This window comes from Marmota marmota, unplaced genomic scaffold (genome assembly GCF_001458135.2).
Source record: "Marmota marmota marmota unplaced genomic scaffold, marMar, whole genome shotgun sequence".
In the NCBI taxonomy this organism is placed as follows: domain Eukaryota; kingdom Metazoa; phylum Chordata; class Mammalia; order Rodentia; family Sciuridae; genus Marmota; species Marmota marmota.
In genome coordinates, this window is record NW_025999913.1 from 9,462,214 (window position 1) to 9,486,740 (window position 24,527).

Sequence of the window (24,527 nt, forward strand, 5' to 3'; positions counted from 1 at the left end):
AACTCATCAGATGACACGTGGCTCTTGAACAGAGTAATGTGATTCCTGCTTCACCACCTCTCTGTGAATTTCACCTCCCTCAAGATCACTAGACAGCAGACAACTGGGGCAGGGGTTCCTCTGCGTGTCCTTTCTTAGTCCCCACAGTTCTCCAGGGGCAGAGGAGGTCACTGGACAAATGGTGGGTGGCCAGTTTTTAGGACAACTTGGGTCTGTGATGTACTGCCGCAGTCTGGCTGGGCACAATCAGGAGCCACTTGTCAAAAGAAACTAACTTTATTTTTAGAACCACACACGCCAAACAAAACAGCCTCTCAGGAAAAACCCTCAGAGCCTAAACTGCCACCACCGGCTTTCCACAAGCCTCTCTCTCCCCCACAAGCTTCTCTCCACCTCCCACAATCCTCCTGCTCTTGAGGCCAACTGGCTGGGTCACGTGGGCGGAGCCAAAAAAGTCCCCCAATGAGCAGCTCCGTGGTCTGAAAGGGCAGGGAAACAGCCCAATGAGCATCACCGCAGAGGAGCCAATCAGCTAGATGTTGCTGGGGCCGCTGTGAGCCAATCATCAGCCGGCAGCTGGAAGTTTGCTGGGGCCCCTTCGGCTGTGGCTCTCAACAATGTACAGAGGTCCCTGCTGGGTTTATCAGCTCCATTTTCTCTGAACTCTTTCTCAACAGGTATTTTACACCTTGGGGGCTCTGTTCTTGGGATTATAACTGTCCATAATTTCATCGTCTGCCTCCCAGTTGAGGGGCGGGCTGGGGTGGGATGGAGACTTCTATTCACTACTCAGGCCCTTGCAGGTCAGACAGCTGAGTAAATTTGAAACAAAGGGCCCCATTTCACTCCCCAGTCTCAAAGCCGGCAACTGTCCCGTGAACAGTGACGACTGTGTGGCACCATGTGCCCAGGGGTCACTGGCTATTAATCTTCACCTGCCATCCCTCCCACGCCCTTTGTGTGCAGCACGGCTCCCTCAAGTCTACCCGGCATTTAACAGCCAGTGAGGAGAACGCAAGGGTGCAGCGACTTCCAAACAAGCACCGCGCCTAATTGGTAGATCCAGACATATTTTGTTCAATAAAGGCTTTGTTCAACTGTCACAGGGAAAAAGAGCGAAACGACTATTTCTAAGCCTATTTAGCAAGATGAGGCCTGAGAAGGAAGCTTAGATTTAAACAAGTTCTGCACCAACAAAAGATAAAACTGAGGTGTCAACCAAAGGAAATTGCTTTTTATCCCAGAAATAGAGCTTCAACAGTGACGAGTTGGTGCTAATTAGAGAGAGGTGGGGCAGGCTGCTCTCTGCTCCTGAGTACACCCACCCCCAGACAGAACTGCTTCCAGAACTAGAAGCTTTTTCCTAACCACCCTTGAACAGTGAACTTGGCATTCCAGTGTGAGTGAAGATGCTGATCCACAACACGGCAACACCAGCTTTTTTCATTAAATTATTTTACTGGGGAAAAAAATTTCACGTTGAGCACCAGAGCAAGACAACTGTTCCAATCAGCTTAGTAGACTGGTGACAAGAACAAAGTGCCCAGAGGACAGACCATCCCCAACCATCAGGAGGCTCAGGCTGAATGCACCGGTGTCCCACAGTGCTTGTGCCACAAGTCAATGGCCTTGCTCACGATGGCATCCGAGCTGTCCTGGGGAATCTGTGAACAGCAACCAGTCTGGGTGAGACAGACGTGTGTGTCTGGAACTTGAGGACCTTCTCTCATTCACTGCTCACTGATAAAACTGATTTCCGTGGGAGATTTTACTACTGTTCAGAAAGTACAGCATAAAAGGATTGTTTTAAAGTCACCTGAGAACATACCAAGTAGACAGCCAGGTTCAAATTCTGTACTGCCCACTGATCGTGGGGCTCAGGGTGGGTTCAGAGCCCCTAGAATGGGGGAAATGACAGCCCAACCTCACAGAGCTGTTCACAGGATCATGAAAAATACTCAGCACAGACACTGATGTTTTTGATTCATTTGCTGAACACATCTTCACTTAGTACTAATTATTTTCCAAGCCACTATTCAAATGTTAATATTAATTAAAAAAAAATGGAGGAGGGGGGCCGGGGTTGTGGCTCAGTGGTGGAGCACTTGCCTGGCACATGAAAGGCACAGGGTTTAATCCTCAGCACCACATAAAAATAAATAAAAATAAAACAAAGGTTTTGTGTACACCTATTTTTTGAAAAAAGGATAGATTTGGGGTCCTATCTATGATATATTATTCATGCAGGCCTAGCTCTCCTTCCTTTCACCTCTTATATAGTAGAAGATACTTCAAGATACTCAGAGGGCAAAGCTGATTCATTTGGGTCTTTTTTCAATATGTATTAGATAATACTTTAGCACACTGACTAACCCTACTGAGATTACACCAGAGACAGTAACAGAAATGAAAGAATATACAAAATCTAAGACATCAGGGTTCTTACTCCATTGAAAAAATTGCAGCTACATCTCCAAACATGCCTGTTTGGTAGTCACTTAGGAAAGGCGCTCTGATCCCCAGTGGGCACACTAGAGCAACGGCCTTGCTGCTCAGACCAGCAGCCCCCAGACAGGGGTACACACATTACAATCCAGAGGCTAACTTTAAAAAGACATGTTTTAAGGAAAAAAAAAAACAAAAACGTTTATTTTAGTGTTAAAAAGATACTATATTATTTCTCGGAAATAATTTAATGCAATAAGAAATCTGGCTTGCTAACCTGACTTCATTTCTAGATTCAAAATTGAATCAAGATGTTGGGAGTGTGGCTGGCAGTGGAGCACTTGATTCCCACGTGGGAGGCCCTGGGTTCAATCCCTAGCACCAAAACAAAACAAAGAAACAAAGAGTCCCCGACACAAAAAAATGAATCAAATAAAGTACACTTACATTTTCCAGGAATTTCGTTATCTTCTCCGCATTGTTCAGTGCCATTACTTTTATTTTAAAAGTTAATAAAATTTCCACAGCTACAAAAACTAAGATTTTACAGGATCCACTTACAACTTTATCCCAAACCCTACAAAAATAAGGAGATATAATCAAATTACATAAATTTTAAATTTATATTCACCTAGACATCTCAAATTACAAAATAAGATTACATTACTCCTATTTTAAGTATAAGCTTCAGATAAGAACTACTGCTAAATAATCATCAAAAACAACAAAATAGATGAACCACTGAAATATATTCTTGACATAATCATCAGCAAAGGAAAGTGGAAAGTTCACTAAAAATTACTGCCCTGAAATTGGGAACAAATTTTTACCACACGCACATCAGATAGAGCACTAATCTCTAGGATATATAAGGAAGTCAAAAATCTTAACACCAAAAAAACAAATAACCCAATCAATAAATGGGCAAAGGAATTGAACAGACACTTCTCAGAAGAGGATATACAATCAATCAACAAATATATGAAAAAATGTTCAACCTCTCTAGCAATTAGAGAAATTCAAATCAAAACTACTCTAACATTTCATCTCGCTCCAGTCAGAATGGCAGCTATTAAGAATATAAACAACAATAAGTGTTGGTGAGGATGTGGGGGAAAAGGCACACTCATACATTGCTGGTGGGACTGCAAACTGGTGCAGCCAATCTGGAAAACAGTAATGGAGATTCCTTGGAAAACTGGGAATGGAACCACCATTTGACCCAGCTATCCCATTCCTCGGTCTATACCCAAAGGACTTAAAATTAGCATACTACAGGGACACAGCCACATCAATGTTTATAGCAGCACAATTCACAATAGCTAAACTGCAGAACCAATCTAGATGCCTTCAGTAGATGAATGGATAAAGAAAAAGGGGTATATATACATAATGGAATATTAAAAGAGAATAAAATCATGGCATTTACAGGTAAATGGACGGAGTTGGAGAATAAAATGCTAAGTGAAGTTAGCCAATCCCAAAAAACCAAATGTTGAATGTTTTCTCTGATATAAGGAGGCTGATTCACAGTGGGGGTTTTGGGGGAGGAGCATGGGAGGAATAGACGAGTTCTAGATAAGGCAGAGGGGTTGGAGGGGAAGGGAGGGGGCGTGGGGGTAGGAAAGACGGCGAATGAGATGGAAATCATTACCCTAAGTAAGTGTATAAAGACACGAATGGTGTGACTCTACTTTGTGTACGACCAGAGATATGAAAAATTGTGCTCCATATGTGTAATATGAATTGTAATGCATTCTTTTATCACATATAACAAAGTAAAATTTTTAAAACCTCAAAAAAAATTACTACTCTGCTAGGAATGTGCCAAAGGCCCATTCCCTCCTGTTACAAACCCAACATCTTCAGGGAAAGAAAAGAAGATCCTAAACCAAAGGTTTTGTTTTACTAACATCCCCCAATGCTATACAATTAGGCAACAACAAAAGAAGGACACGAAATATGAGATAAAGTCAATATCACTGCTATCTGGAGACAGATTCCTTAAACTTCTCCAATGGCTGAGGAGCCACTACCAATCTAACATGATCATTGTAATAATTCCTAAAACTTTGAAGGTTGGTGTTAGACTCTACACTTCACTGCCTAGTCTAATGCTCGGTGTCCAGCGTTTCTTCTCAATGAAGTCCTGGAGGGGTAGGGCTGGGACTCAGAAATGCCTAAAACACGTGCCTAAGAATGACTTGCTTACGCCTCATATCTTTGCCCTCAGCTCCTTTAAGGATGTCATGATTAAAATAAGACGAAGATTCCTGCTAGATTAGGATCTGCCAACTTCTGGAAAGAAGAGCTCACACTTCCGTGAACTTCTGGAGACATTTCAGGTGTGACTGCTGCACAGCTACACATAGGGGACCCTCCATTTTTCTAAGTGTGTATTCAGAAATAAGCAGAATCATGTGCAGATATGGCAGCTGCTGGAGAACGTAGCTTCAAACTACCCTCTCCTTCTAAAGCAATTTACATGCTGGGGGATGGTCACATGAAAACCAGGATTCTTCCTGAACTCCAGGTCTTTGGTCTGTCTGTGAAAAAAATACTTGCCTCTGTAAACTGGATTCAGGCAGGCATCCTGCGAAGCACCTCTTGAACCAGAGATCGTAAGGAAGCTTGGACACTGCAGAACATGCTCTCAGATGAGTCAGCAGTCTGCTATCTTCCAGATTCAAGTATTGTTCAAAAGCCTTTGGCTAAAATTCAACAGGAAGAGAGATTACTCATTTCCTATGACATAATGTCACCTGATATTATAGCCTGTGATGAAAAAAAGTTTGCATGCTGAATTCAAGGAAGTGCTAGAGGATGAAACTTCAGAATCTCCCAGTCCTATGTGACACAGCAGTGCCCAGGTCAGCAACGGACAAGACCGGAGACTCCCAAGACCGGAGGCCTTCCAGGGACATAATACTCTCAGTACTAAACCTGGGACAGTTCCAGGCAGAACAGAAGAGCTGGTCACTCTAATTGCATTAAGTCGATTCAACAGCCTAAGGCTAAATCCAAAACAAAGTTGGAATGTTATGGAAGCTGAAAAAGGCCACAACCTTAATGGCTGGTCTGCAGCAGCTGTACATTGCAGATGAGGAGGAGATAAGGAAAGGTCAAGCCAAATAAACAGAGTGGGGTTAAGGTGTGGAGAAAGAGGAAGAATGGGACAGATAAATGGTGGCAAGAAGGAGCCAATCAGCCACTGACCAGATATGCACCACTGCTCTACTGAGCACAGGAAGCTCCGCCAACAGGGCTTCCCGAGGATGAGCACTGTACCACACAAGCCTGCACGGGGATTTCTTGGAACAGATACATAACTCAGGCACCTGGATTCTGTCTGGTAGCCTCCCTCACCTGAGCCAAATCTGGAAGACCCGCGGAGCCAATAGAGCCAGCTCTCCAGACCCGCACTGGATTTAGGGTCCACTGGCAAGGAACGGACACTGAGGGGCAAACTCCAAGGTCTGTACTCACTGTCATGAAGAGTACACCAGATCCCATCTCACCAAAACAAATGCAAGTGTTTGTTACCAAATACCCATTCCTCTCCGCTCTGTCAAAAAGGCCATTTATACTCTTTCCAGTGTCCATTGAAGCAGATGTGTGCCATGCAAGGAATCGAGCAAAAGACAAGTTCAAGTCCCTGCCTTTAAGGAGCCGGAATGAGACAGACAGCAGAGATGCAGCTACAATAGAGCATGATGCTAAGACGTGGTGATGGGCAAGCAGGAGATGGGGGGCCCGTCCAGGAGAATCTTACCCACGTGTGGGAAGCAGAAACAGCTCCTCAGGAGAGGTGACAGCTGAGCTGACCCCAGAAGAATGAACAGGAGTCAGCCAAGGAGGGACCCCATATTAACATCTGGCCCAGCTCTCCCCTCTCTTTCAGGGCTTCTTTAACTACTTTCTGTTTCTGTAACTTCCCCATAAAATTATAGTTCCACTATTACAGTCCCCAAGCTCCTCAAGGATATCACACAGATTCCTCAAAACAAGGGGTGTTCCCAGAGGACAAGCCAAAAAGGGCAGGCCTACTCTGTTATTTGGGCCGGTTTTGCCAAACGGATCCATGTGCATGGGTGAAACACACACATCTTTATTTTATCTTGTGGTGCTGGGGATGGAGCCCGGGCCCTGCACACGCTAGGCAAGTGCTGGCACTCAGTGAGGCTCCGGCCCACCCATCTCATTACGAGTCCTGTGTCTCACTACGAAGAGAATTTCATCCACAAGTCAGCCCAGGTAATAAACAGGACACAGAAGAATGTTTTAAAATCATCCTCTGTTATGTCTCTTCTCCTTGATGAGACTATAAGCTCACTGAGGGCAGGGAGCACACCTATCTTGTTCTCTGCTGGATCTCCAGGACTCACAACATGACTTGGCATAGTAAACACCAGATATGTTAATTTTTGAGTAAGTGAATACCATGAATTAATATGAAGTTTAGGAATATACTGATAATCACTCAGTGTTCACCTTTTTGCTAATTTCTTATAAATTTTCCTTTCTGATTTATAATATGCTAGTATAAGAAATCTTGAAAATGCAGAAAATAAAGAATTCAAAGGTCACCTATAATCACACCATCCAGTGACAACCACCAGTCATGTGTTTTGCACTACATCCATTCTTCCTGCACACACACATGCACATGCACACATACACACATACACACACGCACACACACACACACATACTTCGGTCTGTCATTCGTTGGGCTCATGTTGAATATACAATTTAGATTCTGCTTTTTGTACTCAACAAATTGTGAGTATTTTCCCAGGTTAATAAATAACCTTAAAGGGTTAGTAGCCCTAAATAGAGCTTCTAAAAAATAGGAAGGAAAGAGACAAGAACGCTATAGAAAACAATACACACTGCTCTTACCCACCTGAAAAGATCCTCCACTCTGTGTATCATAAGGAAGTACAACCTAGAGCTACCCTGAGGCACGGATCAGCCTCAAGGATGGCAAAACTCCAAAAGACTAACCACACCCACTCAGGGGAACCGGCTGTGAGGAATGGATCCACTGGTCCCGAAGATACAGAAGACCATGAGCTCTGTGAGGGGGACGGGTCATCTCTAGGAAAGTCATGTATGCATTTACCCCTTGATCCAGCCAATCTGCTTCTAGGACATCTACACCAAAACTCTCCTGGCAAACGTGAAGAGACGTAGGCACAAAGCCGCTCATCTGTAACAGCGCCTCTGTAACAACTGAAAGGTGGACACACCCATGTGGCCAACAGTGGACAGGCTGAATAAACTAGGGAATGTACACACGATGGAGAAGCACAGAGCCCTGAAAATCTGTGGAGTATCGGTACCTCCCACTAGGGCAGGATCGCCAGCCACATCAGGCTCACGGCAGGATGGGAAAGAATGTGTGCTGCAGGCTACTGCTTAAGCTAAGAAAGCAGGTGAATTCAAACATGGATGTATATATTTTTAATGAACGGTATTGCCTGATATCTTTGCACTTAGCAAATGGTAAATAAAATCTATTATAATTCTGTTACCACTGAACCTTTAGGTTCTAAATTTTTCCGTAAAATTTTTTCCAATATTCCCATGCACCCAGATTCTTAACTTGTTGAAGATGATAAAGCACATCATCAACAGACGGTGAACCCGACAAGAGACGCACCCATAGGAAGAGGCTGCTGCCTGCTCGTTTTAACACGTCTGTTAGGCTGGCTGTGAGACAGGGTGACAGCCGCACAAAGACCACTCACATGTTCTGCTGACTGAGCACAACTGAGTTTGGGTGAAGAGGCCTTCCTGCCACGCGACTCGGGCTAGCCTCCACTCCCCGTGGCCACGAGAGGCCTTGCCAAAGAGCAGAATTCTGGAAGCCAGTGAGGAGGAAGCCTTGACGCAATCCTGGGGACGAAAACTATGCAACGTGACAAGCACGTCACTTGGAACCTCAGTGTCACTGTTGATCACCTTTGACAGTGGTGAGAAAGCAGCCTGCGCCTTGTGAGCACAAATTTCTCTGGTCAAACTACAAAAATAGAAGTAACAGACCAGGATAACGGAAACTCTGCTTTGACAACAGACCAAGAGGGAGAGATCCACTGCAAGACAACAAGGAATTTCAAGACAGCACCATTCAAACCAAAGTTCAACAGGCAAATCGCCTGAAGCCCAAATCAAACAGCAACAACAGGAAGTTCAGCTTTTCAAGACCTCCTTTAAAAAACTATACGTGTCAGGCACTATATTGTGTTTACTAAAATAAACTCTGCTTTTACCAATGAGGAGATCAAGGTTTATGGGACTTTAGTATTTTTCCCATTCTAAAATTCATTCCTAAAAAGAAAACTCAAGAATATCCAAGACATTTCTGAAAAAGAAAGAGGAAACTTTTCCTACCAGCTATCAAAATATACTAGAAATCTGTATTAACTGAACTATGTGGTATTGGCCTAGGAGTAGACAAATAACTCCATGGAAAAAAGAACCTGGAAAAGAGGTACAAATACAAGCAGCGATGCCATATATAATAAAGATGGCATTTTGAATCTGTGAGGGGAAAAAAATGGAAAAAGTAGTGTGTTCTGCTAGTTACTGTGTGACCTTGGGCAAATGACTGAATCTCTCTGTGCTTCAGTATTCTCTTCTGTAAACACAGAGATGACATGCTGAAAAGAAGTAATTGGTTAATAAGGAAATTTAGCACTCCTGACATGAAGAATATTCTCAGTGTGCTAAACAGAGGGGGAGAGGGGGCGCTGGTAGGACTGTGGTGTTGTAGGCAGGTATAAAAGAGTGGTGTCTGTCTGATACCTCTCAGTGAGAAATCCCTGGGAAGGGAGACTAAATTGAAAATGTTAAGCATTTTTTAAATGTTAAAAGAAAATATGTTTTTAAATCTTGGGATGGAAAGGTTGTTTTAACATATAAAACAAGCAAAAGAATACTGAAACTCCACTTTATCAAATCTTAAAAGTCTTACTCAACAGACGGGGATGATTCCCAACCTGTGCAATAGGTAAAGGATAGACTTCCAGACTATGCTCATGATTCCTGAAAGGAAAGAATAACCAGAAATATGCAAACTGCTCGACCTCTCCCAACACTGCAGATACGCAACTGAACATGAGAAACACTTCACCAGCAGATGGACAAATGCTTCAGAGATGGACACCATCAGGTGCAGACACTGGGGTTGGAAAGAGGAGACCTCGTAGTCTGTCTGGGGGGCATAAACTGACATGGAGTTTAAGATTTTAACAAGGCACACACAGATTTTAAAGATGTCTCCCCTTCACCCGCACACTGGCTTAGAGACCCCCACCTAGAGGAGACACACACACAGGGAACTTACAGAGAGGTCTCCTGTCAGCACGGCTCTGCCTCCTCATTATGCCAAACTCACAACAGGAAATACTATGAGTGAATTAGAAGGGAAAGTGGTTCCCACTACAGAACTGCCTCCAGCTTCTGAAAAATTAGCACCCAAGCACCCCACCTCTAGAGACTGATAAAACTGGCCTGGGTGAAGGACAAAAGGTGGCAGGAATTTTGAAAAGCTTCTGGGTGTACTGAAAGAAGCCAGGTCTGAAAACTATCTGTACCAACGTGGAAACTTCTCTAAGTATTATGTTAAAAATAAAAACAAACCCAAGAACTATAGGGCCACATGCACATGAATGATACTACTTAAGTGATTTTTTAACATCACTTTACACATGTGTGTGTGTGACAGTCTAGAAGAATACTCACCAGGTGACAGCAAGGTTTACTGCTTAGAGAAGGTAAGGGAGTGGGGGCAGGTGGTAAAGATTTAGGAAATCAGAGATCCATGTGGATTATTTAACTTCTTTTAAGAATATGTTCATATACTACTTACCTTCCTAAAAATAATGCCAGTGACTCCAATATTAAACAAGAAAAGCTAATTAAACCATATATAATTGAGATCTTCTGATTTAATTAGGCAACTAGCATTACATTTACTTATGCTCCCCTTCCATGATTCAGTTATTTTTATTGAAATCAATTAGGTGGATCAAATTTTAGAACCCTAAAAATCAAATTTTACTTAACTGAAATACATATTAACTGTTCTCATAAAAGCTCCATGAAGTTGAAGGGCCCATGGCCCTCCCTCTTGGTCAGTACTAGACTCCACCAGTGATCCCCAGGGCTCACCTGCCTCCACCATCACCCCACATTCCCCCTCCCCCCAGAGCACAGTAACCACATCCGTACAACCTTCAAATGAACAACTCAATAACCAAGGAAAACAGATTCATTCCTATACACTAGCTGACTAAGGGGGGAAGAAAGAGAATGGTCAAGGGAGACTGGCTTACCCCTCAAGCTAGTGCCCTTTGGCTGTCAGGATTCCCAAGCCAGGGCACGGCGCAGAGAGCTGGTGCCTGCCCCACGTCCACACACCCCTCCTTCACTAACTGCACCCCATTTTAACAGGAGATGAACATGTGCCAAGCTTTTAAAATCCATGTTTCCCAGAATCCACAGCAGGTGGAGGCCAGCAGCAGACTCCCCCCAGTTTATGATGGCTTAGCTTAAGATTCTTTCACTTTATGATGGTGTGAAATGATATGCATCCAGTGGAAACTGTCCTTCAAACTCTGTCTCTCGACCACTTCCCAGGACATCGCCATGTGGTCCAACAGCCCTCGCGCAAGAAGCCCACGATCCTGAAGGTGACCTCCACACTCAGTGCACAGGCTGCGGAGCTCTGGTGTCCAGCAAGTAAAGTGTATGAAACACCTCCTGACTGGAGACTTTCTTACCTTACCAGAAGAGTCCCTGCACACATGCAGAAGGAAATCTGCTTAAGGGTGGTAGGCTGGACAGACATGTCCCTCTTCCTCCTTCGCCTTTTCTTTTTCTTCCATTCTAGGCTTGAACCCAGGGGTGCTCTACCACTGAGCTGCATCCCCAGCCCTTTTCATTGACACACAGTCTTGCTCAGTTGTCTAGTCTGGCCTTGAACTTGCAATCCTTCTGCCTTGACCTCCCAAGCCGCTGGGATTACAGGCATTCACCACCACACCCAGTTCCTCCTTCATTTCTTTTTCCTTCCCTTCTTTCCAGCCCAGAATGTGGATGCCATAACTATCAGTCCAACAGCAACAGTAGAGGAAGAATTCTGGAGTGAAACAACAGGAGCAGAAGTCCTATCTTCCCCATGGCAGGACAGTCCCAGCTCTGGTCTGCCTCACCTCTGAACTTCTGATTACATGAAAGAAAACAAGCTTCTTGGGCTTCCATTATATGCAGGCATATGTACACCTTAACTAACACAGAGAGATCATTCTCAATATATTCAGTGGATTCTGGAACAGGGTAAGGAACACCACAGAGTAGGGATTGGCACACTCTGGCCTGCAGCAGGGCACAGCCAGCCCCAACCATTCTCCAGTGCACTGTTTGCTTTTGTGCTCCAACAGCAGAGCTGCCTGGTTACAACAGAGACCATCTGGCCCACCAAGCTGGAAATATTTACCATCCGTCTCTTACAGAAAACCTTGCTGAGTCCTGCAATAGAGGCTTCCCTCCTAACTGTAGCAGCGATAGGAGGTAAGAGTATTCACTGATGACCCCAGGACCACTGCTCACCCCTCAAAAGCCCCAAACAAAACAACCCCTCACCAGCTGGGGTAAAGAATCCCGGTACTTGTTGTTTAGCTGGTTCACGAAGCATCGGATGATCCAGCAACAGTCGACACTGTCTTCCACCATCTCTTCCATGGCTTTAGCAATGGCAAGAAATACTTCATCCTCTGGCTCCTGCAAGGTTAATAATAAGTCTCAAGAGCAAGGCAGGAGAAGGGAGGAAGACACATTTCTTTAACAAAAATGAAACCTTGCCCCCTAAATTTTGAAGAGGCTGCATTAATAAATCAAAGTGGGATCAAAAAGCAGAGTTCACCGGTAAAGAGCAGAGCAAGGGGGAGATGAGCATGGGCGTCCACAGGAATCCACTCCAATCAGCGTAGCTCATCAACAGCTGGGTTCCAGGTTGAGCACACAAATTCTCCAACTTCTAACACTAACCCATCACAAGTCAATGTCCATTATGAGCAAGGCACTGACTCTCCACCCCAAAATATTCTCAGAGCTGGATGAAAATTCTTCAAACAGATGTGATCAATAGAACAAACAGTACCCAAAGAGATCGTCAATACAGTAATTTGTAAATACTGAAGGACTCAAGAAACTAAGGTTTTACTATATTTCAAAGCATCCATACATGCCTTGAGAATTTTGTTCTAACTTTAAGCATCTAAAAAATTAATATCCTTAGAATCAGAACTTTAGGAATCAAAACAATGGCATTTCTCAAAGTATGCATCAACACCCAGATCTGAAAGTAAACCCTCAAGTAAATTTCAACAGAGTAATCTATAAGATTACTAGAACCTTATGTGGAAATGTGCTTTGTTTTAAAACACCATTATTATCTACAAAAGTTTTACATTTTCACCTCAGCTTTCATGTATGAAGGATTTTAATGTTAAAAAGAAACTAGTAAGTATCATTCTACTTCCCTGGAAAGTCTCATTTTATTAAAAAGTATCTCATTTTTAAGACTTCTTCCAACTTGTTAATATTCATAAAATGTCAAGAGTAGCAGAGCTAGGATCATAGAGAATAAATTTCCCTAACCATTTTTTTAAAATGTGTTCAGAGAAGGAGAGGAAAAAAAAGAGAGAAAAATCTCCTTTCTGGGGTTCCCAGGCAGCCCTGGGCACAGTGCAAGGTGGCCCCAGAACTGGCACGTCCCTGACTACTTCCTCTTTAAGGGAAGAGGACCTATGCCCTTCAGGCATCACATTCCTGGCCAAGCACCATCATACATTCTTTTTAATCACACAGATTAAAAATTTTAAAAAAATGATTGGGGCTCTATGCCAGGGGAGGGTGTGGTGTCACACTCAAAAAATACACTCCAACGGCATGTGTGCCCAAGACTGCAATGAAGGTGTCAGGGCTTAGAGCCGGGAAAGGTTGAACAGGGTGGGGTGGGAGCTGCAGCCCCTCATTTACGTTTCTTGAGCTACCAGATTATCTAACCTAGTCTAATGTGTAGGTTGAGAACTCGTGTGGTGCTCGCAACCCCACTGTACTAGTCAAGTGAAAAATTCTAGTTATTATTTAGGGATCTTCTCTCTTGACAAATTCAGTAGAAGTAGATGACCTTTATTAGTTCTGAGGTTTGTCCATGGGTTCCACAACATTAACTGCAAAAACAAAAATAAGTCAAAGCCCAATCTACAATAAATGAACATTTTATAGAATAACCAGGCTCTCAAACAAATCCCTGCTTGGACCATGCAGCCTGTTGACCAAACAAACACATAAAACCTTCATTAAAATGCCCAGAGAGGACTACCAAAACAGCCAGAGCTTAGATTCTATAGTTATTCCTTCCTCTTCCCTCTCTCACAACGGTAAGTAGTCCAAGTAATGAGAGTGAAAGGTTTGCTACGGATGAAGTTTAAAAAGCGGTTGGGATCCAGTGAGGTTAGGAGAGGAAACAGATAAGGCCAAGGAGGTGTGAGGGGTGACGAGAGGTCAGGGTTGAGGAGGCGGTGAACATCCAAGACCACCTGCACCCCGAGGGTCAGGGCCAAGGAGCCCAAGGGCCTGCAGGCCAGGGCCAAGGGGGCTGTCAGGGTTGGTTACACACAGGGAAATGGGTAAAGAAGTAAACACACTGAGGCCCCATCATGGGGCCTCTCCACATAGGCAACCAGAGGAACTGGGAGCACGGACATGGTGACAGTCAGAAAGAACCTGAGACACTGGAGTGGGAGTAGACCCAACAGGTGAACTCGAGGTTTTTAATATAGATAGATAGATAGATGGAAGGAAAGAAGGAAAGAATGTGATGTACAGGGTCCGAGCTCAATGTAGAGGACACATAGCATGTGAGGTACCGCGTTCAGTCCCCAGTGCCACACAAAACCACCCATCCATCCACCAACGGGACGTGGTGAATACCAGTGAGAGTGAGTGTGTGCACAGAGATTTCCTAGCTTCTGCTCAGAGTGCCTGGAAACAAAGACAGCCCAGGAAAAAAGGAGCACATTTAGTGCCAGGTTTGCGGTCTGTGAATATCACATCCCCTCCAAAAAGAGAGGGCTGGTACCACAGTCACAGCACAGAAAGCTCAACATGCAAAATGATGGGAACTTGTCAAAATGACACAGGTGTCAGATGCAAAGTGCTCCCACCAGCCAAATCTGGGACATTCTGAACACAAAAAGAAATAGGGCAGTAAAAGATTACAGGTCACTGAATAAGAAAGGATCATACATCCATATTGATATCTATAAGCAAGAGAGGGGAAAAGTTCTCCTGATAGAAGAAAAACAACTAATAAGCACAGAAGGAATAAGGGAGTTAGAAAACCACCATTTGGCAATCAGAGGACTAAAAACTTTCAGACAAGAATTATTAGTTGTTGGGTATTTATAAGCCTCAACCTCACCACAAGTTACATATTAATCACAAAGAGGAAAACAGTAACACTGCAGTGGAGAAGGCTGCAGACACCACCTTCACCAGATGATCAGGCCAGCAGCAACAGGAGCGATCATCACACCTCTGTGGCCTTCTTGAACAACGCACAACCAGACTTTAATCATGAGGAAACATCCGACAACTCAGATGGAGAGAAGCTCTACCACCAGTACTCTTTAAAAGTTTCAAGATCATGAAAGAGCAAGAGAGACTGTGGAACTTTCTGGATTAAAGAAGACATGGCACCTGGGATCAGAAGAAGGGCATGAGTGGGACAGTCGGCAGATTTCACTAAGATCTACAGATTAGTTGCTAGAGTAGCATCATGGCTAGCTTTCTGGGTCTGATCACTACATCAGGGTCATGAACGATACAGTTGAGGATGCTGGTAAAGGCATCTGGGGACGCTGCACTACTTTTCCTATTTCCAGAAGTATTTAAATATGAAACATTAAAATTCAAAAACTTCTTGAAATCATCAACAAATGGTGAAACTCATGGGCAAAAGTTTAATAAGAAATAATCATGTAGCTGAGATGAACATCATTACCCTAAGTACATGTATGAAGACACGAATGTTGTGACTCTACTTTGTAAACAACCAGAGACAGGAAAAGTTGTGCCCTTTTTGTGTACTACAAATTGAAATGCATTTTGATGTCTTGTATAACAAATTAGAATAAGTAAATTTGAAATTTTTAAAAAATTTCTCACACATACACACACACAAAATCATGTAGTAGTTTTATAGTCTCCACAAAGGGAACGATAACTTTCCAGTGCCAACCCCAGCAGGCACACCATCACCAGGTGATCAACGCTAGCATTACTTCTCATGGGACAAATCTACATTCTGTGCCTCCTGATACAACACATGGAGAAGGACGTGCATGACCCATGTGGTATTCCCACTGAGTGGACATCCTGGATCTCGTCAGGAGGAAGCATCAGCCAGACCTAAAGTGAGGGGCTTTCTACAAAATGACCTATACCCCTCAAAATGTCAAAAGCATGAAAGATAAGAAAATTGAAGAAATTGTCCCAAATTGAAGAGAATAAAGCAACATGACAACACAATGCAATTCATAATTCAAAATCAATCCTCATCCAGAACTTTCATTGTTTGTGACAAAGGGCATTACTGGGAAAAATTGTCAAGTTTGAATGAAGTCTGTAGATTACATGTTAATATTCTATCCATGTTAACTTCTTAGTTTTGATGACTGTACTAGGATTATTTTATAGGGGTGTTCTTGTCTTCGAGAAGCATACAGTGGCCTGCATTCCAAAAACTGGTTAAAATATAGTTGTTTTCATATTAATTGTTCACCAAAAAAGTAACCCTTTGCTGTCTTCTTTATTGCTGTCCTGGCATAAACCTTGCCTATGTATACCCTGTCCAACTGCCACTGTGAACCTCTGGACTGCTGTGATGCTGAATATCCTTAACTGTCCATGCCCCACCCGACAGAAAACAAGGACTTTGGGTCACTTCCCCCCAACTTCGCCCTCTTTCAGCACAAAGTAGCTCAGAGATATCGTTGCCCACTTTTCCACAGAAATGGAAGGTAGAAATTGATAGTGGGGAAATGTAACAGTGGTCCCTTCACCTTCTGAATGTAGCCTTCATGGCTCTAAGGCTTATTTTTTTTAATGTTTTTTTTCTCTCTTTTCCCCTCTCGCCCTCCCTACCAAGATTAGGGAGACAGTGTTATCTTTTCTTCCCCTAATTAAGTGCCCTTGAACACACCCACTACAGGAAGGAGACGTCTGCTCAGGATCTGGGAAGTGAATATCTCCCAAATTAACCAAAGAATCCTAACAAGCCATCAGGGTGCCCTGGGACTGCCTACCAGAGCACACCTGGAATGTAACCCTCCACGGGATCCTTTAAAACTCTCCTGACTGGGAGAGCCTTTGGGACAGGAGTCCCCTGTGTTTCTCCTTTGCCAGCAAAGCAATAAACCTATTTTATCCTTTATTTCCAAAAAAGAAGAAGTACACAGTGAAGATATCTGGCGCATCATGTCCACATCTTACTCTCAAATGGTTTAAAAAAAGGAGTACGTGTGGATTTATAAGAAAAATGACAAAGCAGATGCCATAAAATGTTAACAATGGGAATCAGAAAAAACAGTATACAGGAATTCTTGATAATATTCTTGCAACTTTTCTATAGGTTTGTATACATTCAAGTGCCACATGATTACATCAGCAAGAGACCCAATATATGATGGTGGTCCCATAAGATTAAATTGCCTGGTCACGGTGGTCTTAGTTTGAGTAAATATACTCAGTAATGTCTGCATAACAACAAGATTGCCTTACAACACATTTCTCAGAAGTATCCCTGTTGGTAAGCAATGTATGACCGTACTTAAACTGTATTTTTAAAAAGTACACAAGGTCAGAATGTGCAAGGTCATGGATGCCAGATAAAGATGTGCTATTAATGCTACTCACAATGGGGCGTCAGTGAAAGTTTCTAAGGCAAACCTCATGCAATCAAAGGCTGGCAGACGGGACAGTCAAGAGTTGGGCTATGTGTTGAGCAAAAGTGACCACTAACCAGTGGGAAAGAGGGGCTTCGAGGCAACTTCCCACACTCCAGCTGATACATGCGGAGATAGACTTCAACATGAGGCGTAGCGTCATTGACGAAGCGAATGACTTTCAGAGCGTGAAGGACATCAGAATACTGCTCCTTGCGGTACATCATTACCTGGGCATGAGACTCATGGTGTGGAGGCAGGATCCCTAGAGACCCAAAAGGAAAACAAAGGCAGAACCCTGAGACACCACTCCAAATCTTTTTTATATTAAAAGAATCGTATAAGAAGCAGCTCATGAGAGACTAGAATCCACACAAATATTTAGTTACCATATAGATTCTTTATAATTTCTCACTGTAACAATCTGAAATGTTAAATGCTATCAACATTTGAATGATGACACATCATTAGTATTAAAGAGAAATGAAATGACACCACCAAAGCATTTGAATAAGTATGCCACATGATTTCAAGATAATAACCACATCAATTATAATAATGGTTTAAATCAATTTGGGTTGTCAGCCCGCGCCACTGTTAACTTTTAAAGGCCTCTATCTGGATCTGGCACTTAGCCTCCTGTACTTCAGAAACACCAACAGTCTGCTGAATCCTTCTCTTCCCAATAGTTAAAACTTATTCACAAAATATCAAATGTTCAGGGCCACACAAGTCCCTGATCTTCTTTGACGAGGTCAACTTATACTTCATCATCATGACATTTTATGCTCATCACTACATTAAATGTGGGATCTACTCATTAGCTTTGGCATAAAAACCACGTCTTTTTTCTTTTCTTTTTTTAACAAGCAAATGATATGGAAAAAAATATACAGGAAAGACCACTGGACAGTAATGCTAGGGTCTTCTCCCAGACGTGCTAACACCAGGACTCTCACAATAATGTCAGTCCCTCTGCACGTGTCTCCTCATCTATCAGAGGCAGGAAGTGGGCAAACACTTAACTGAAAGTTCTCTGCAGAATCAACACCCCAAGAGTCCTCATAAGAAAAAGTACCATCGCTACTAAGTATATCTGAGGACAATGAATTTTCAAGGCTTTCAGCTTTACTTTTTCCAGCCTCACTCAGTGAACCAGGCTGTACAGAAGCACAGACTATGGAGCCGAAGTTCCTGGGTTTAATTTTTTGCTCTACAATTAACTGACTGGGGGACCTGCAGCAATTTTCTCCATCTCCCTATGCCTTAGCTTCCCCATCTGAACGATGGGAACAGTAACCCCTAATTCTATACAGCTGTTGTGATGAATACACAGATCAGTGTACATAAAGCTTGGGCAGGCTAAGCTAGGATGAGCATTTTGACTATGGCTCCCTCTTCAAAGCACCATAGATCCAGAATTCCAAAGAACATTCCAGAAACAGCAGTTAGATGAGCTCAAAGTCTCTAGCTAAAAAACCTACTTAAATGTTCCTTTTCCTGAAATGAACCTACATGCACCGTAGCTTCAGGGCTCCATGCAGGCTTTCAGAGAAGCCAGGGGACACACTGAAGAGTTCTACACATCTGGGCTGATACACATGAGACAGCTGTAGCTGGACCTTCTTCACACCATTAACAGCAGCACAGTGCTTCCCACATTAAATCTTAAACCTGTTTTCTAAGAGTTGGTTCTAAAAAGTTTCTAACATTTACCCAAAATGTTACCAGGAAGCCAGCATCCAAAGATCCCTGAAAAATCAAAAAGCTGTTAATGTGACAGCTCTAAATTCCCAGTGCCTTTAACTCCAAACAGAGCAATGACTTACATGATAAAGGTAAGAAAAACAGAGGTGAGGATAAGCCCGATAGGCCCTGGCACTCAGGAACGCTGCAGAGCACAAGGGTACTGACTAATCCACTGGAGTCACTAAGACATGTGGTACTTCCCAGCAGAACTGAACCCTGCCATCTTGGAAGGAATTTATTTTGATGGTCCCTGGAAACAGTACGATTTAGGCAAAAACACTCAGACAAAAACTCAAATAGTTGTCCCCACATCTGTAGATTATGAGTGCACAAAGGCTGAAAGCTGCACAACAAAGTGTCATTGTGCAGTGCTTCCTGGGCGGTATTCTCTGCCTCCATATTATTCAACCACACTTAGGACTGCAGGTTTTGCAAGCCCTGAAAATATACACATTTTAAAAAGAAAGTGAGGTTCATAATCCAGCCTACCTTCAAGTGAGCTCTACAAAAAGCTTAAGCCCCAGCTCTATCTCCTGACAGGGGCTCTGAGGCCTTAGGCAAGTCATTTTCTGCACACTTAAAACGGGATACAGAGGCCTACCCCTGTATTGGGTTACTCTGAATAACTTAGGTACACTACTCAGCTGAGTGACAGGCACACAGGGAGGCCCAGCAAATAACAGTAATAGTTCCTATTCCTGATAAAGTACTACTATCCCAGAGCTGACAAATTTGAATTGTTTTTTAAGAAAAAATGGGAGGTAATAATAAATATGTATTATGTGCTTCAGTCGGCTCAGTAATGGTAGGGAAAAAAATCTTGGGCGCCAAGGGGATGCTGCCAGCTACTTTTGGTACCTTTTCTTCCAGAGAAACTAAGCAAGTCAGTTCTTCTCATTCTGCCACTCATCACTGAAAGTGACTCACTCACACTTCTAGTAGAGTGACTCCTTTTGACTCCAATAGCACTGGGCAGGATGTTATATCTCCACTACTGAGACTCACAGAAATCTACAAGCAATTTAGCTCAATATTCTAACTGTACAGATGCAAAAACTGAGGCCCAGTATCTTGGGTCTTCCTCCAGATTTCTGGGCTGACAGCAAAGACCAATTCTCTTCTCTCCTAGTCCAATGTTCTTTCCACATTTTATTTCAGGAACTTTATTTTGCATTACTAATAAACTGATACTCAAGAGTAATATTTAATGTATTGCTGCTAAAGTTACCATCTTAAAGGGTTTTATAGTGAGCAGTCTTCTGAGGAAGACCCAAGATACAGCAAAAAAAAAAAAACAAATAAATCCTCCTTGTTCTGACTGGAGGATGAAAAATGATCCCAATATTCAATATTTTTGAAGATACATTTACCAACTCCTAGGTTTCGTACCTAGGAGCACCTTCCATACCAACGCTCGGTACATGGATGGAAGAGGGAACCTCTGGCTGAAGGTGCAAAGTTTCTCAATATCTAAAGAAGAATGAAACAGTAGTTAGATGCTTTTCATGCTCATCACAGTACGTAAAATGCATTTCACTTTTTAAATCTGAAAGTACAGTTCAGACATTTCTTCAGGGGAATCGGCAAATTTAGGAAAGGCAAGGCAATATTGGTCTGGTTTTTAGATAAGGTCTTCCAACAACTTAGCTATTCAAAACAATTATAATAAATGGCATAAAAGAGATATTTGGCATATATTATTACATTCCCTATAATATTGGTAGCAGTTAAAATTATAGGATTTATTTCATTTAATCCATACTACAAGCATGTTGGGTAATAACAGTCCTAAAGATGCAGAAACTGAAGCTCAAGGTAGTTAAGTGACTCTGCCAAGTTCCGATAGCTTCTAGTGGTATAGTTAGCCTGAAAATCCTGATAAATTATACTTAACAGCTATGAGCCTCTATTTCTCTACTTATTAAAGGAGAAGATTAATGCCAGCATACTTAAAACACAGACTATATAATGAAGACTAATGACCAGATGATAAACATTTTTGAAACTTTATAAGCACTCTAGATGGGCTGAGGATGTAGCTCAGTAATGGCTTGCCTGCCTAGCATGCATAAGGCCCTTGAGTCAATCCCAGCCCTGCAAAACAAATAAACAAAAATTACTCATGTAAATAAGATATTATTTTTAACTATGGTTTAGCTTGTTCCACTTTGATCAATGGTGGGCTTTATTATTACTAGCCTAAAATATCAATATATAATGCAGCCTTATTATTTCCATAAAAGAATATCATGACTGAGTTGTTGCAGAAGTTTACCTAGAAGTTATGATGACATATCTGAAATTCAAGAAAATATGCAGGCATAATAAGAAAAAACAGTCTTGACTTTTTAAGAGGCCATGCAAAAACTTCTGACTCTCAGTTAAATATAAGTCTGAAAAACCTACAACTTTTTTCAAAATATACCAATCTGTCACCATGTCACGAACAAATGTATCAATAACACCCTGGATTGTGTGTGTGTGTGGGGGGGGGGGGGGGTAGTGGTACTGGGGTTGAGCCCGAGGCCTTGACCTCTCGATATCTTTTAAGGTAATTATTTACTTTAGAACACCTAGAATGACTGAGAATCAATGAGCTTAATTAAACATATAAAACTCACCCAGGCGGTCATCTTTCAGGAGGATTTCCAGTGATTTCTTTTCTTCAACTCCACGAAACCCCACTTTCTCATAATATACTGAACGAAAGTTTCTCTGAGAGTCCTCAGTCATGTTTCATTCTTGGAGGAAAAAGAGACAGACATAGGAAAACAAATAAATAAGTGAGCCTAGAAACAAAGAATGAAAATTTAGGCAATTTTTCAATGATTTTCTCCACCTTTTCAATTAGTTAGATAAACTGCCTCCCCTTGCACAGGATTCAATATTAAATCTTTCCATTCACACAACTCTAACACTGTTTCATCTAAGCACCTTGACCAAAAACCAAAACAAAAGCCAACAATCCTCTGCTTAAATAGATGGCACAAGGTTTATGCACTAGGGTTCCTATTTTTACTTATTAGAGCTCCTAGCACAATGGAATATTCTATGTCTATTATAAATGTGCAAAAAAAAAAAATTAGTGAAATGGGAAGACCAGATAAGATATGTTATCAGAAGGGGTTCCAAACAGTATATACTATAATTCTGGCTTTGTTTTCGCCAAAGACTATGATTTTTTATTAATTTTAAAAATTAAGACTATATTTCAAAATGCTAGCAATGGCTATCTTTCTGTACTAAGATCCCAGATGATTTTAATTTTCTTTCTTAGCAGTGCTTTCTAAAATGGGCATTTTGCAAAATGAGATATTATGTAAAAGTAAAAAGACACAAGTCCTTCCCTTATTTCTCTTTTACTCGAAACACAGTTCTAGCAAATGTAATTATCAAAATTCAAAACCCACAACAGATTAACAGCAGTAAATTACAACCAGAAGAGGGTAAGGAATTTAGGCAGTTGACAAGTGATACCAGAGTTAGAGGCAGAGAAAACGATTTAAAATCTGGCAAGAGAATTCAACCGCTCAGTGGCCTCCAGTTCTTTCAAAATATTGACATCATAATATTGATGGTAAGTCAAGAAAAAATGGAATTAATTTGGTGTTTCAAGAACAGTAAAAATGTAATGCACTTTCCAAAAACTTACTGCACTGCCTTACCCAAATGCTTAAAGAGCTGGTGCAAAAAAAAAAAAAAAGTAAGTCTTCAAGAGTTAAAAATCTTTAGACGTTCCCAATGACCAGAAAGGAGTTTTGTCCTTACTGAACAGATAGCTTCTAAACCGATTCAGACACAAGATTAGGATTCATTTAGGAAAATCAATTCTAAAGGACACTGAGCTTTGACGACCCATCAGATGTTAAAAAAAAAAAAAATCAACAAAAAAAGTAACTCTTTAACATGCAGAATGAGTTTGAAGATTTATTTTTTTAAAAGCATTCAAACAGCTGCACAACGATAAGGTCCTGTGGCCTGAGGACAAGCATTCTTAGACTGTACTATTAAGGCAAAGGCCCTTTTGAAGGAAACACTGTCCATTACACCTCCTGCTGCGAGCGTCCGCCCGGTGGGAAAGGTAAACACAACTGGCCCCAGACCGCAGGTCCCGCGGTCCCTGTCAGGTATGCTTCACCTCCAGGAATGGGAGCACACCGGGTTCACACTGAGAGGTCCCGGGGAGGCAGCGGAAGCCAGGCCGGCGGACACCGAGAGGGCCAGCGAGCGAGCGGGGGGGGCGAGTCCCAGCCAGCGCGGGAAGGCAGCTGGGACACCTGCCGGCTCTCGGCCAGACCCGGAGCCACTACCCCACGCCGTCGCCGCCGCCGCCGCCCCGGCCGCCGGACGTGACGTCACCTCCACGTGGGGTGGGCCCGAGCGCGCGCGTGCGCAGAGGGCGTGCGCAGGAAGCTCCGCCCATCCGGCGCTTCCGCTGCGACTCCAGACTGCAGCGGCTGGGGAGAGGCTGCTCCTGACGTCTAGCCCCCGGCCCTTGTCTTTGGGCGTGACCCTGAGGCAGGCAGAGGAGTGGGCGGGCTTCGGGGTGGGCCTGGCGGAGGAGGGCGTTCCGCTGCTTTGGTTAGTCCTAAACTGGAAGCAGGGGCAAAATTAGGAAAATTAAGTTATTAATTAAATCCGTGCCTTTCGGGGCTGGTTTTTATGTGAGTTCCTGTTCATCTTATTGGATTGCTCCTAAAGACCGCCGTCTGGCTCCCTGCAGGTGTGACTGGACAGCAGAGCGGTTGTAGACAAAGAGCTCTCTGCTCAGGTTGCAGCAGGTTGTGGGTCAGAATTCAGTTTTATTTATGGTCTGGTCATTATCGTTGTATATGCAGCCTCTCAAATGCTATAAAAATAAACTAGAAGTTACACCAAATGCAAACCCAAATTTGTATTAGATTCAGCTGTCACAAAGTTAATCTTTAAAATGGTTATCGAAGTTTTTGCTTACCTCCACTGGTTCTCAGGCTTGAATGCAGCCCTAACCAGTTGTTTTTGAAACTATTGTGGTCTAAAAGAAAAACAGGGTTCAGTGGTGGATACTGTCTCCTTTAAAACCTCCTGCCTTTACAAAACAGTATGCAGAGACACCACACTCTAAGAGAAAATCAGCCTAGTTACAGTGCAGGTAAGTCTGAGATGTAGTATCTAAACAGAACTTAAAAATGAAGAAGGTTTAACTCAAACTTTCATGCCCCTCACAGTCCCCTGCCAACATTATCTTCAGGTCTTCCTATGGAGATGCTAAACCCTGTTTAGGAAGTGTTTTTTCACATTAGTATTTAAAGTCTCCATGATCTCTGTGAGTTG

The 24,527-nt window shown here is 42.7% G+C and overlaps 1 protein-coding gene across 4 annotated transcripts; it reads right to left on the reverse strand.

Moving 5' to 3' along the window:
• Positions 1 to 1,445: 1,445 nt before the first annotated feature.
• Tbc1d7 (TBC1 domain family member 7) lies at positions 1,446 to 23,578 on the reverse strand. Of its 4 annotated transcripts, none has more exons than XM_015494024.2 (8): positions 23,264 to 23,576; positions 21,836 to 21,955; positions 20,604 to 20,684; positions 17,543 to 17,730; positions 12,097 to 12,234; positions 5,011 to 5,156; positions 2,893 to 3,022; positions 1,446 to 1,664 (listed from the first exon to the last, which is right to left on the reverse strand). In XM_015494024.2, the coding sequence occupies exons 2-8, from the start codon at positions 21,945 to 21,947 to the stop codon at positions 1,578 to 1,580; spliced, it is 882 nt and encodes a 293-aa protein (XP_015349510.1). In that variant the 5' UTR covers positions 21,948 to 21,955; positions 23,264 to 23,576; the 3' UTR covers positions 1,446 to 1,577. The 4 variants fall into 4 exon arrangements, with proteins under 4 accessions (XP_015349510.1, XP_015349509.1, XP_048655769.1 ...); XM_015494023.2 differs by having other exon boundaries at positions 23,353 to 23,575; XM_048799812.1 differs by lacking the exon at positions 23,264 to 23,576 and adding an exon at positions 22,880 to 23,091.
• Between the last annotated feature and the right edge of the window lie 949 nt (positions 23,579 to 24,527).